We start from the raw sequence: 11,701 nt of genomic DNA on the forward strand, positions 1-11,701 counted from the left end.
TGGAGCAAATGAGACTCCCTGAGCTTGTTTTCTGCTGGATTCTCACTTCCATCTGGCCGGTGGTCCTCTGTGACCACTCCAGCATATGCGTGATCACTGCTATTGTTTACCTTCAACTATATTAAAAAGACCTCCTAACACTCTTAGCTAAGTGTGGAAGACTGTCTTGTGTGACCATTTTGGCATCATCAGGAATAGCTTTCTACTAACTGTTTATAAGCATCTTCTTGATGCCAAAATTGGTCGATTCTGCAGCAGGAGCAGTCTGAGGTGGCATGTGGAATGAGCAGATCCCTCAGCTAGGCTGTTCTTCAGCAATCTGAAACAGACCCTGGGGTCGGTCACAGCAGGTGCTGCCTTGGAAGAGTCTTCAGGGCAGTCTCAGATGTGCACCTGGAGGCCTCCTGCTCCTGTTAGTCAAATGCTGTCCTGTGAAGGGGGCTGAGAGTGCAATCAACCACCTTGTTTCAAGTCAGTCTCACATCAGTCCTGTGCAAGTGACTCCCTGGGGGTTTCGTGGAGCACCCAGGGAAGTAGTGATGCAGCAGCACCGTGAGACCCTGCAACACCACAATTATCAGACAAACTTTTAAGTTCATCCTTTTTCCACATTTATAACTTGAATTCCATAGCTCTTGACACATGAGCACATGTTGCCATGGACTTTGCTCTGGCCCTTATTGGCTCCCATCATTCTACCCTTCAACAGCAATTTCCACAGGCACACAGTACCAGCTCACACTGCAGTACTAATGAAGATGTGTTTCTTCTAAAATATATATTCTGCATTTTCCTCTTAGGAAGACATTTGAACACTGAGTAAATGAACTGGCATGTCCTAAAAATTTTACATGTGAGTCTATGTTAAAAACCAATGTCTTCAGAACATGTAAGTGCTGCAAATGAAATGTTCATTCAAGAGTCACCTTTCCTTAGAAAGGTTTGTCTTTGCATGCTCACCTTCTGTGCAGCTATTTAGATATTTAGCATGGTCATCACTGGTGCAAGATCCCAGCTGCCCAGATCTGCACAATTGCAGTCACTGTAAGAGCCTGACACAGGTGTGGAGAAGAGATAGAAGTGGCAGGAAATTATTTTCTCTTTTTTTTTTACTGTTTTTGCAGGTGATCTGGAACAAAAATTTGAACTGGAAATAAGCCCCCTTTGTAATCAGCAGAAAGATACAATACCAAGCATACAGATTGGTAAGTGTTAGCTTTTTTCTCTTCTCTCCACGTTTATCTCAGAATGGCACAAGCTCAAAGAGAAACAGTTCTTTTTTCTTTTTTTTCCCAATCCAGTTATTTTAACATTAACAACTGTAGGTACGGTAAGAGTTGCAATTCACATTCTAAATGAGACTGTCCAAAAAAGAAACCTATCCAAGCCAGATATGCAGTATAAAGACAAAGGAATCATTGCTTAGGGAAAAAGGTAGTCCTTCTAATGTCTGCAGAGGAAATTCACAGCCAACACATGCCTGCACACTAGTTACTTGCTAGTCTGAAATCTCTGCAGTGAAGGGTGCTGTCTCTCACAGGTTTTACCATTGCATACACAGAGGGATAGAGCCACAGCTTGTCACATGCACTGGTCACACGCTGTGCATTTCAGAAAGAGTTGATGGCTGCTTGAGGGTTTATTGTTACTTCTCTTCAGGGTTTTTGCCACTTGTATCGATGTATTCTCTTGAGGCGCTCTGTGGGGCGGTGCACTCAGGGAATGATTTTGCTCCTCACCGTCTGCCCTTTGTGTGTTTCCCCAGGGTTCATGACGTACATCGTAGAGCCGCTCTTTGAGAGGTGGGCCCAGTTTACAGGCGACACCCCCTTATCTGAAAATATGCTAAACCATCTCAGGAGGAACAAGGCCAAGTGGAGGAGTTTGCTCCACAAGCAACACAGCAGTAGTAGGAGCAATGACCATTCAGGTCAAGTGACTGACAGCCAAGAACAGACTTTAAATGAAGAAGAGACTCCTTAGTGGCAGCTTTGCACTTTTCCGTATAGCACTGCTATCTCCGTCTTGATCGCAGCAGCAAACAAAATCCCGGGGAGCCTGTTGGCAAGACCACAGAAAGCAAAGAAATGACAAAGCAGAAGCTGTAAGGGTCCTCCCAAGCAAGCCCACGGTTCTGCTGGGTTCCTTTCTGGATCTCCTTCACGTTCCTCACCCCCCTCTTCATTCTGCGCATGCCTGACGCCATTTGTCACTTCCGATCATGAACTGCCTGAACGCGGAGTCCCCGTGAGCAGCACCGACGCCGGGCCGGTTACAGCTGCTGTGAAGCAAGGAGGATTAGTGAGAGAACAGGGGAGCTAGAGGCACTCTTGGTTATATACTCATTTACCACGAGTCGATCTGTGACACATGTATACAGGCCCAGAGCGCCACACGCATTCCAGGCTGGCAGCTGGGCTGCACATGAAACCACCAGCATCTTCAGCATCCAGAGGACACTGGTTGAGTGAGACAGCGCTTACAGAGGGCAGAGCGAGTCTGGTTATTTTAGTAATGAAAACAAAAACCTTTTTAACTTTTGTATTCTGTGCACTAAACAACAGATCTATAAACCTTGGACTGAAGTTACTCTCCGTACACACAACTCCAGCGTAACAAGGCTCATTTTGGTAATCATTTTTATGCCACTTTGGATAAAAGACGGGCATCTTCTCATTGCCAGGAACAGTATTCCCTCACAACCAAAAGGGAAGGTGTTGTACAGTCTAAATCTTTGAAACACGAACAGATCTATCTTTTGAGTACTGTTTCAAGTAACATGTTTATATTCATAAGTGTACATTTTCTGTAAATACAAAGCGCTACTGATTCCCATGTCAAAATCCTGGAGTACTGTGGGATTGCTACCTGTAAAAACATTGGCACTGTGAACAGAATACTGTTAGTTTTAATACAAGAGAAAGCATTTGTAAATATGGTATAGAGTTTATTAATATACACCATTGTTTGTGGATAAAAGCCTTAACTTTTAGCATCCTTCATCTTCTGATAGCTGCCAAAATCATACGATCACAAGATAGGATTCTGAACTGCCTTTCCATGATCCAAGGTGTATCAAAGGTCATTGAAGAATGAAGTCTGGCAGGATGACTTCTCCAAAACTTCAAACACATTCCATATGGGTCCGTCTTGTTAATCCATGGCACCTTGCACATTCGGTCTAGCCAAATGCTTCACAGAGCCTGAAATTTAACTTTAAAAACACCCAAAACCAAGACCCACAGCAACACCACATAATTGACAGTTCAACCTGATTGCCATTTATTCAAGAGTGTGAATTTTTATTAACTAGCTTAGTGAGCTACAAAGCACGACATTCTAGTAGCTTTGGAGTCCAGTTGTTTTCTTGAGTGATGTTGCAGTGTAGCTGATTTTTCCCCACATTCCCTCCTTAGGTAGCCAGCATCGATATGCCTTTGTATTTTTCTTTTAATTAAAAAAAACCAAAAACAAAAACAAACAAAAAAAAACCACCACAAAACCCCCCTGACTTTCAGGTCAGCCTCAGTGAAGGACAAAAATGACTGTAGTCAGACCATTAAGAACTATCTTAACTATCGTAGTAGCTGAGGAATCTTCTGTTTATGAAAGATACATGGCCTTACCTATGCCATGAACAACCTCAGTTTGGATAGTTGGTATAAAACTTGCCCAAAACTTCCATCATTTCAATGAGATTGTACTGTTGGACACTACTGCATTGCACCAAAGCAATTGTCCCCTTCTCCTCTGCCCTCAGAAACATTAATTGCATTCAGGTAAAGTGTAATGTCATCGTAAAGCTCCAGCATATCAAATGTGTACTCCTGCTTTCTGAAAGAACTAGCAGATACGGACATATAATTATGTTTGGATTGGAATACCTTCAAGAGACCAATGAAGAAAGATCTATTAATGCTGGTATTTGAGATATATAATATTTACTCATAAAAGTGCAAGGGGAAATATATATTTTTTTTCACAGTTACAGGGAATACTGACTCGATCAGGCAGTTTTCAGGCTCAAAAGGTGACTAATAATATGGTTAAAGGAAAATAAAAAGTGTTAAGTTTTAGGAAAGGGCGTTTTGCTCTGCTAATTCATTGGACACATCTTCAGAGAAGGAGACTGAAACCCGGTGAAGTAGGAAGGTGGAAATCACTGTGAGAACACAAAATATCCTCAGAACGACGATTTTCTTCTCCTCTGCTGTTTTGTAAGCTATAAGCAGTAGAAAACATTCTTCTTCCTCCCTCTTCGAAATGGGGCTCACGTAGTAGAAGTATCATAACAAGTAGAGAGAGAGAGTTGTAATAGAATAAAATTATTTCTAACTACAGGACATAAATGTCTTTTTAACCACCTGATGGTGGGGGCGGGAGCATCACCACTTTGCAGCTTTTTAGGTGTATCTTTCCTACTCCTGACAGATTTAGGACAATTATTAGGACATTACAGGAGCGGTGTAATGTGCTGCTTAGAAGCACTTAAGTACATACAAAGGGATATAATTTCCCTTGTTTTGTCTCTTTTACTAAGAAATGGAAGCCATTTTCTATCTAGTTCAAAGAAAATTCTTTTTTCTTAAATGTTCTAAAGTTTAGTTAAACAAACACGGTGTCTAGCAGCATAAAAAGCTCTCGACAGGTACATTGTTGAGCTGTTTCTGAGGAGCTTCCAGAAAATAGGTCCAACAGGAAAGCTTAGGCACAAGTCAAGTTCTGTTACAGCTCAAATAAAACCAAGATCTTCTGTGTAATTAGAGCCTACAGGGTCCATTACAGGCCTGCTCTTAGCAAGTTGAAACTTCCCAACTTTGGAAGGCTGCTCTTAACATGAACAGGTTGTGGGGGATTGTGGTGTACTGAACACACTTGCTGGATTTCAATCACCTCATCTAATGAAACAACACTTCAAATATAATAGGTTCAGGGTGTCTCCAGAATCGTTTCTGTGGTTGTAAGCCAAGCCAGTCACAGGACTTTGGGTTTGGGCCAGTTTGCCTCAGGTGCCCTAGACAAAAGTGCACTGAGATTTTAAGCTCTGGCAGCCAGATTCACTGGGGTCTGTAATGCAAACTGCTACCACAGGGTTTCCAAAAGAAGCCGCTGAACCCTAGCCTGATACAGCCAATCCAACAGCACCAGTCCTCAGTATATGCAGTTGTGATACGTATTTACTATTTCTAGTTTGGGGGAGGTTTCTGTGGTGGGATTTCTCCCCAGGATGCCAACAGGATGCTAAACACACAGGACAGAAAAACATCTATGCAGATAACACAGATTTCTGTCTTGACTGCCCTCTTAGCTGCTTTACAGGCAGCCCTTGTAAATCGTTTTTATTTCTCATTGGGCCAGTGCAGCTAAAAGATTTTGAAGTTTTAAGATGGAGTTCGGTTGTTCATGGGAGGAAAGAAGCAGAAAAATGCTAAAAGCAAGAGCTCTTTAAATGCTTTTTTTTATCCCCACAAAAGCAATTCATTTGGTTAAAAGCTAGTTTCTTTAAATGCAAAACTCATCCCATCCAAGAGGCAAATGACGACAACAGTACAAATGATAAACGAAAGTTGTGATAAGTGAAACCTTTAGGCTGGGTAAAATAATGCATATATTTAGTAAAGATTTTACCTCCTGTTAAGTTTTTAAGGGTCAACATTCCAGCCACCAACCACCAACCAGGGGGTAAATGGGGCTGCTGAAAATGTGCACTATTGAAATACAGAAAGAAAGAGGAGTAGCTAAGAATAAGTAGACTCTATGGAGGAAAAAAACCCACGTGATCTGCAGTGTATCTAACCTAATCTACAACATGCATCCCTGATTTTTGTTTAAACCATTTGTTTTCATGAAGAAAAACAGCCTACCTGAACTATTGCTGAGAAGGCTGCTACCATAGTAAATGAGATAAGCCCATTTTCACACTATAGCTGTCTCACCAGCTTTTCCAATCTGTGGTTGAAATTTCTCTTAGAAATGTTCAACAAAGCAGAGACAGAACATATACTAGCCCTTCCAGATAGACTCTCCTCAGAAAGAAGAAACACTCAAGTAGTTATGATTTTTATTTTCCAGTGTCAGTCAGAGTACCAGCCGTAATTTACAGCCTTGTATTCTAAGTCACTAATCTGAGTTGTCCATGAAGTACTCCTGTTCCCCTGCCGAAGCCAACATCCCTTACTCATGGCCCACAAAAATCAGTACTTCAATTTATTGGGATCCTGCAAATCCAAAAAAAAAAGCCACCTCAAAACAAAAACCCAGGGCAAGCTTCATGCCATGAATATGTATCCAAATTACTTTGATTGGTGCAAACTATTATTCTACTACTTGTTTCTATAATCCATCCAATATTTTAGGTACATCAATTTCAAGTGCAGAGCGTAAGTTTGACTTGGATGTAAAATATATTCTGCTTATCTTCGAATTCAAGATTGTATATGTCATGTTTATTGTAAAGCATTTTATATATACATATTCACATATCTTCTACAACTCTATGGGCCAAACGCTGGTCCCACCAACTTCACTGGGACCAAGAATCAGCCCCCATATGTGCGTATATATGCCATATGCATCATTCTGAAAGGAAGCACTAGATTGTGTGAAAATGCTGTGACTGCTATGCAGTGATGCCAAGAGACTTAACTGTATCTTTTTTAACATACTGCTGTAAGTATTCATCATGTCAAAGAATGACAACTAATAAAAAAAAAGCAAAGGAAAAAAAAAACCCAACATGAAGTGTCCAAAGTTCTTTGATAGGGCCAGCTGATCCAGAGCATCTTCCTAGTGTGCAGAAGGCATTTTGGTTCAACAAGGCAGCAAAGGTCCTGCTGCATCCATCCTCCCACTGCCTCTCCTTCCTACCAACAGGATGATCACTTCCCTAGCACACTTTCCGAGAACTTTTCTCTAAATTTACCCCTGGCCTTACCATAGGAATTTAAATGGAGTTACCAGCAAGGAAAGTTGTTCCACATATTTCTCCTGAGCATACGGTAGAAAGATTCTCAGACTATTTCCCTAGTTGAATGTTTAAAGAAGAGGGATTTGTCTTTTACTATTGTTTCAGTTCCAGTAACTAGTTCTCTTTAATATCAAGGGCCAGTTTTAATCTCCGTTTTCTCATTTCTCCGTTGCAAACCATGTTACATACGATAGGTGCAACATGACAAGGGCTTGTGAACTTTAACTGACAATATGGGAACTACTGGCATTCTGCACTGATAAATATTTCTTGGGGAGAAACACTCATCATCACTGATGGATGTTTGTCACTGCAGGGACAGCTCTTGATGTAGAAACATTTCTAAAGCCAGACTTTGCTTGGACCTCAAAGTCTTCAGTAGCAACACTTACATAGTACAGTGCAAATGCTACAGTTGAAGTGAATACAGGAGCTGGAAATCTATCTGGTTTCGGTGCTATTCAGCCAATATTTTAAATTTACTTTAGAAAGCAACACCCTTCAGAACCCTGATCAAGTGTTTCCATGTGTCCCCCAGATGCAAGCTGAAATGCAGAACAGATTACAGAGTGAAGCCCTTAGAGATGTGTCTTATATACGGATGGAGTTGTGATGGTTTCTCCAGGAGAAGTTTTACATAGTCAGCATTAGAAAACCACTCACAATTTTCCACAACAGCTTTGGTGATGTTATTTTCAAGCACAGCTAAGTGCATGCATCTTCCTACTTGGCCCAGCCACTGTCTGTATAGATGCTGAGATTTAATGGCTCAAAACAAATAATGTAGACTAGCAAATTGAAATCATCACTGAACTTAACAGCAAGAGAAGAAGTAATAATACGGCATTTTTTGTGTCCTGTGGTTTAAAGCTCAGGTGGAGAATGTTGGAAATTGAACTATTTATTAAGAAAAGCAGCAATACATCCTGCATGTGACAAACAATTAACTCCTTTTTCCTAAAGTTGAGGAAGGCCCAGTCTCTCCAATGTCTAACGCAGTCCAGTCCTCTGAGCTAACATGAGTGCAGTTACAAAATACACTGGTTTTACCAACAAGAGGCTTCTGGTATTCCCATTCCTATGTTTCTCGATCTTCCAGTGATGTGCACAGTGCAGTCTCAAACAGCTATTTTGGGACAGACAGACACAAAATGAACCACAGGAGAGAGGAAAAAGGGCTTAAAGTGGCTCTGTCACTACCTATCCTTAGGCTAGTGTGAGTCTCTGGCAGTGTTACTAAATATGATGCAACAGGCCTAATTAAGATGCATATACATGTTCATGCTAACTGCCCTGGCTCCTGCATTAAAGGGAAACCTTTATCAACAACGCTGCTTCCTGAAGACTGCTTATGTAGAGACAAGACTTCAAACAAAGAAACAGATTTAATATTAAGCATATCCATTGCAGGGTTCAAGGCCACATTGGCTGGGGTTTTGGGCAACCTGATCTAGTGGAGGGTGTCTCTGCCCATGGAAGGAGGGTGGAACTAGATGGCCTTTGAGGTCCCCTCCAACCCAAACCAGTCTGTGATTCTGTAAATCAGTGGTGATGTTGGATGGGTACTTCAGCTACTGAAAACAGTTAAGTGACACTGGGACCTTGTATGCTGTGGGTGCATAAAGATGTATACAAAAGTTTTAACATAGCAAATATGGTTCCTACATTTACCTTCACTGTAGTTACAAAGATAATACACACAAAGTATGTTATCTGTAGGTATTAGTCAACTAAAGTGAAGAAACCTGAATAAGAAGCTGTGTAGTTGCCTGCCTTCTGCACTAAAAACTCACAATTCCTCTGCTGCTTGCTCTCGGAGTCATCCCATCTGGAGATGACTACAACTGGTTACCAAACCCCTATTTTTACCTTGGATCTCTTGCCCTATCCACACCTAATTATAATCAGCTTCTTGAAGATATCAACTAGTCACAAGCTAGAAAATAAAAAAATAAAAAAGCAGCTTTGGGAAAACAGGGTATTTATTATGTTCCAAATCAAAAAAGGGTATTTATTATGTTCCAAATCATGTTATGTTATTTTAAGAAGCACAGTGACTTTTTTCTTACCTCCAAAAGAGAGAGGGAAATTCTTCCTTCTCCAAGGTGCTCTGGATTGGACTGGAAGAGGGAAAGGTTGGAGAGTGCAGGGTATTTCACATAAGAGAGCCACAGCAAGAAGCTCCCAGCTCAGTTGGAGAACGCAGCAAGTAAAAAAAACTCTTGCCTCTTGTGAGGCTTCACCGTCACCTAAAACAGGAGAGGCCTAAAAGACTTCACTGCAGCTCAGGAAGGTGCTGACTTAAGTGGAAGCAAGGACTCGCATGAAAGGGCCCAATAGGCAGAGGAAGAGTTACTTCCAACACCCCTTTTATTTTCTGTCTTCCTTGAACATTTCTGAGTTCTCCCTAGTTAAAACTATGGAGGTTTTACTGTAAGAAAACCTGGCTTTCTGGTTTCAAGAGAAACATTTTCCTGAGGCTCTGGTCAGCTTCAATTCCCATCACACTTAAGCACATTTTACAGCAGTATGAAACATTTTTTTTTCTAAAAGACATTATTGTACACATATCAGTTTCCCAGTATTAAGGATTTGTAGTTACTATTAATGTTTGCTTAGGAAAGAGTGTAGGAAAAGTGTCTGGACTTCAGCTGTCTTTTGGCAAATCCTCCATCTGCCCAAGACCCAAACATAGCACGATACAGCCTTGTGTTACCAACAGCCACCATTTTCTTCTGAAGAGTCTCACTCCTCAGGCCCACATTTGCAGGTTTTGAAATATAAACCTCTAATAGAATTATTATTACAGCCCAACAGTCCTATTGTCCATGAAAAGCTAGGTAAAGGTAGAATTTATTTATTTGCAAATTAGTACCCCACAAGGGGCACCAATATGGCTCCCACCACAAAATCTTCACAATAGAATCACAGAATGGTCTGGGTTGGAAGGGACCCCAAGGATCATAGAGTTCCAACACGCCTGCCATAGGCAAGGCCACCAGCCTCCAGGCCTGGATCTACACAAGGCTGCCCAGGGCCCCACCCAACCTGGCCTTGAACACCTCCATGGACGGGCATCCACCACCTCTCTGGGCAGCCTGTTCCAGCACCTCACCACTCACTCTGTAAAAAGCTTCCTCCTAATAGCTAATCTAAACCGTCCCTCCTTTAGCTTTAATTTAAGCTCCCTTTTCCTGCCATTCTCCACCCTTTTAAGAAGTTGATTCCCCTCCTGTTTATAAGCTCCCTTCAGGTACTGGAAGGCTGCAATGAGGTTCCCCCCCACAGTCTTCTCTTCTCTAGGCAGAACAAGCCCAGCTCCTCCAGCCTCTCTTTGCAGGGGAGGTGCTCCAGCCCTCTTATCTTCATGGCTCCTCTGAACCCTCTCCAACAGTTCTACATCTTTCTTGTATTGGGGGCCCCAGCTCTGGACACAGGACTCCAGATGGGGCCTTCACGAGGGCAGAGTAGAGAGGAACAATCACCTCCCTGTCCCTGCTGGCCACCCCTCTTTTGATAGAAGTAATTTAACAGCAGATTCATCTTACTTCAAAGCACAAGAAGAAAACCACCACAGATCCTGTAGAAAGCTAGATATGAAAGGACAGCATTTACTTCAATGGTAAAGTAGCTAAACTTCCATGGTTCTGTGGAAAAAGTAAATTGCCCACCCACAAGGACCTTAAAAAAAAAAAAAAAGAGTACATTTTTCTGAGTTTATTCCTTCACCAATCCAACTGCAGTTGGTTCTTTCTGGTACCTTAGTGTCATTAATTTAAAGAGAGAACTTACATCATCACTCTTGAATTACTTGACAGCTTCAAGTTTTGCCTGTGGGTGTGTTACAATGCTCTCAGGGACACCTTATATAATAATGCAGATGCCATTTTTCAGCTGGCACAGCACATCTACAAACTTACATTTTACTGAGATCCACAATAGTGTGGAGTCTTCTTAAAGCTCTGAATATCAGCATGGAGTTTTCACTTTCAAGAGTAGCACAGGCTCCTCCCTGTGTGAAACTAGAAGTACTTTTGAATTTAGAACAAATATCTTTAGTAAGAGCTGACCTCTTTGTAAAACATTAAATACATTAGAAAAATAAACATTCTTCAAAATTTCTCTGCAGAAAATAATGGGGGGTGGGGGGAGAGAAGGAAGGCACCCCTGTCAAAAGCTGACTCGGCCAAGAAAAATCTCTTAGAAATTTCACCCGATCCACAAGAAACCTGAGTTTTTACGCCTGATAAACTTTGATTACTTAGATATCAGAAGCTACAGGGTTTGTTTGTTGTTTTTATTTGTTTCATTTCATAGTTGGTTCACTGTAGAACTAGCTTTTAGCCTCTACTACAGAGAAGAAACGAGAGTCACCACTTCCCACTGCTCATCGCTGAAATACACTCTCATTCAAATTATTCTAGTTTCACTACCTGCTGCTGGTTAGTGTTATGTTTCTCTCTCAGAGACAGAAGCTTTTAGTATCTTTTTTTTCTCCATGCATCTCACAGACAAATCAGGTCACTGCAAACAGATTTTCTGTTTCTGAAAGAGTACAGTAGAAAACCCTATAAATTTGAATAAAATTCCTTTAGAATTTTCCAACTGACTAGAAAATACTTTGTTTCTGAAGATCCAACATAACACAGCATTATCATTCTGGCTTTCTGCCATCATTCCCATCTTCATTATTTCTCACAATGTCATTTCTGTTTTTAATTATCCACAAATTTT

At 41.3% G+C, this 11,701-nt stretch overlaps 1 protein-coding gene across 1 annotated transcript in view; it reads left to right on the forward strand.

The window, feature by feature from the left end:
- Window positions 1–3,305, forward strand: part of PDE7B (phosphodiesterase 7B) — a 172,110-nt gene extending 168,805 nt beyond the window's left edge. The window contains exons 13-14 of the mRNA XM_084261543.1: window positions 1,125–1,205; window positions 1,766–3,305. Of these exons, the coding sequence (XP_084117669.1) occupies window positions 1,125–1,205; window positions 1,766–1,983 (299 nt within the window). The 3' untranslated portion in view covers window positions 1,984–3,305. The remainder of the gene's footprint in view (window positions 1–1,124; window positions 1,206–1,765) is intronic.
- Window positions 3,306–11,701: the final 8,396 nt, after the last annotated feature.

This window comes from Gallinula chloropus (assembly GCF_964237585.1).
Source record: "Gallinula chloropus genome assembly, chromosome: 3".
NCBI lineage: Eukaryota > Metazoa > Chordata > Aves > Gruiformes > Rallidae > Gallinula > Gallinula chloropus.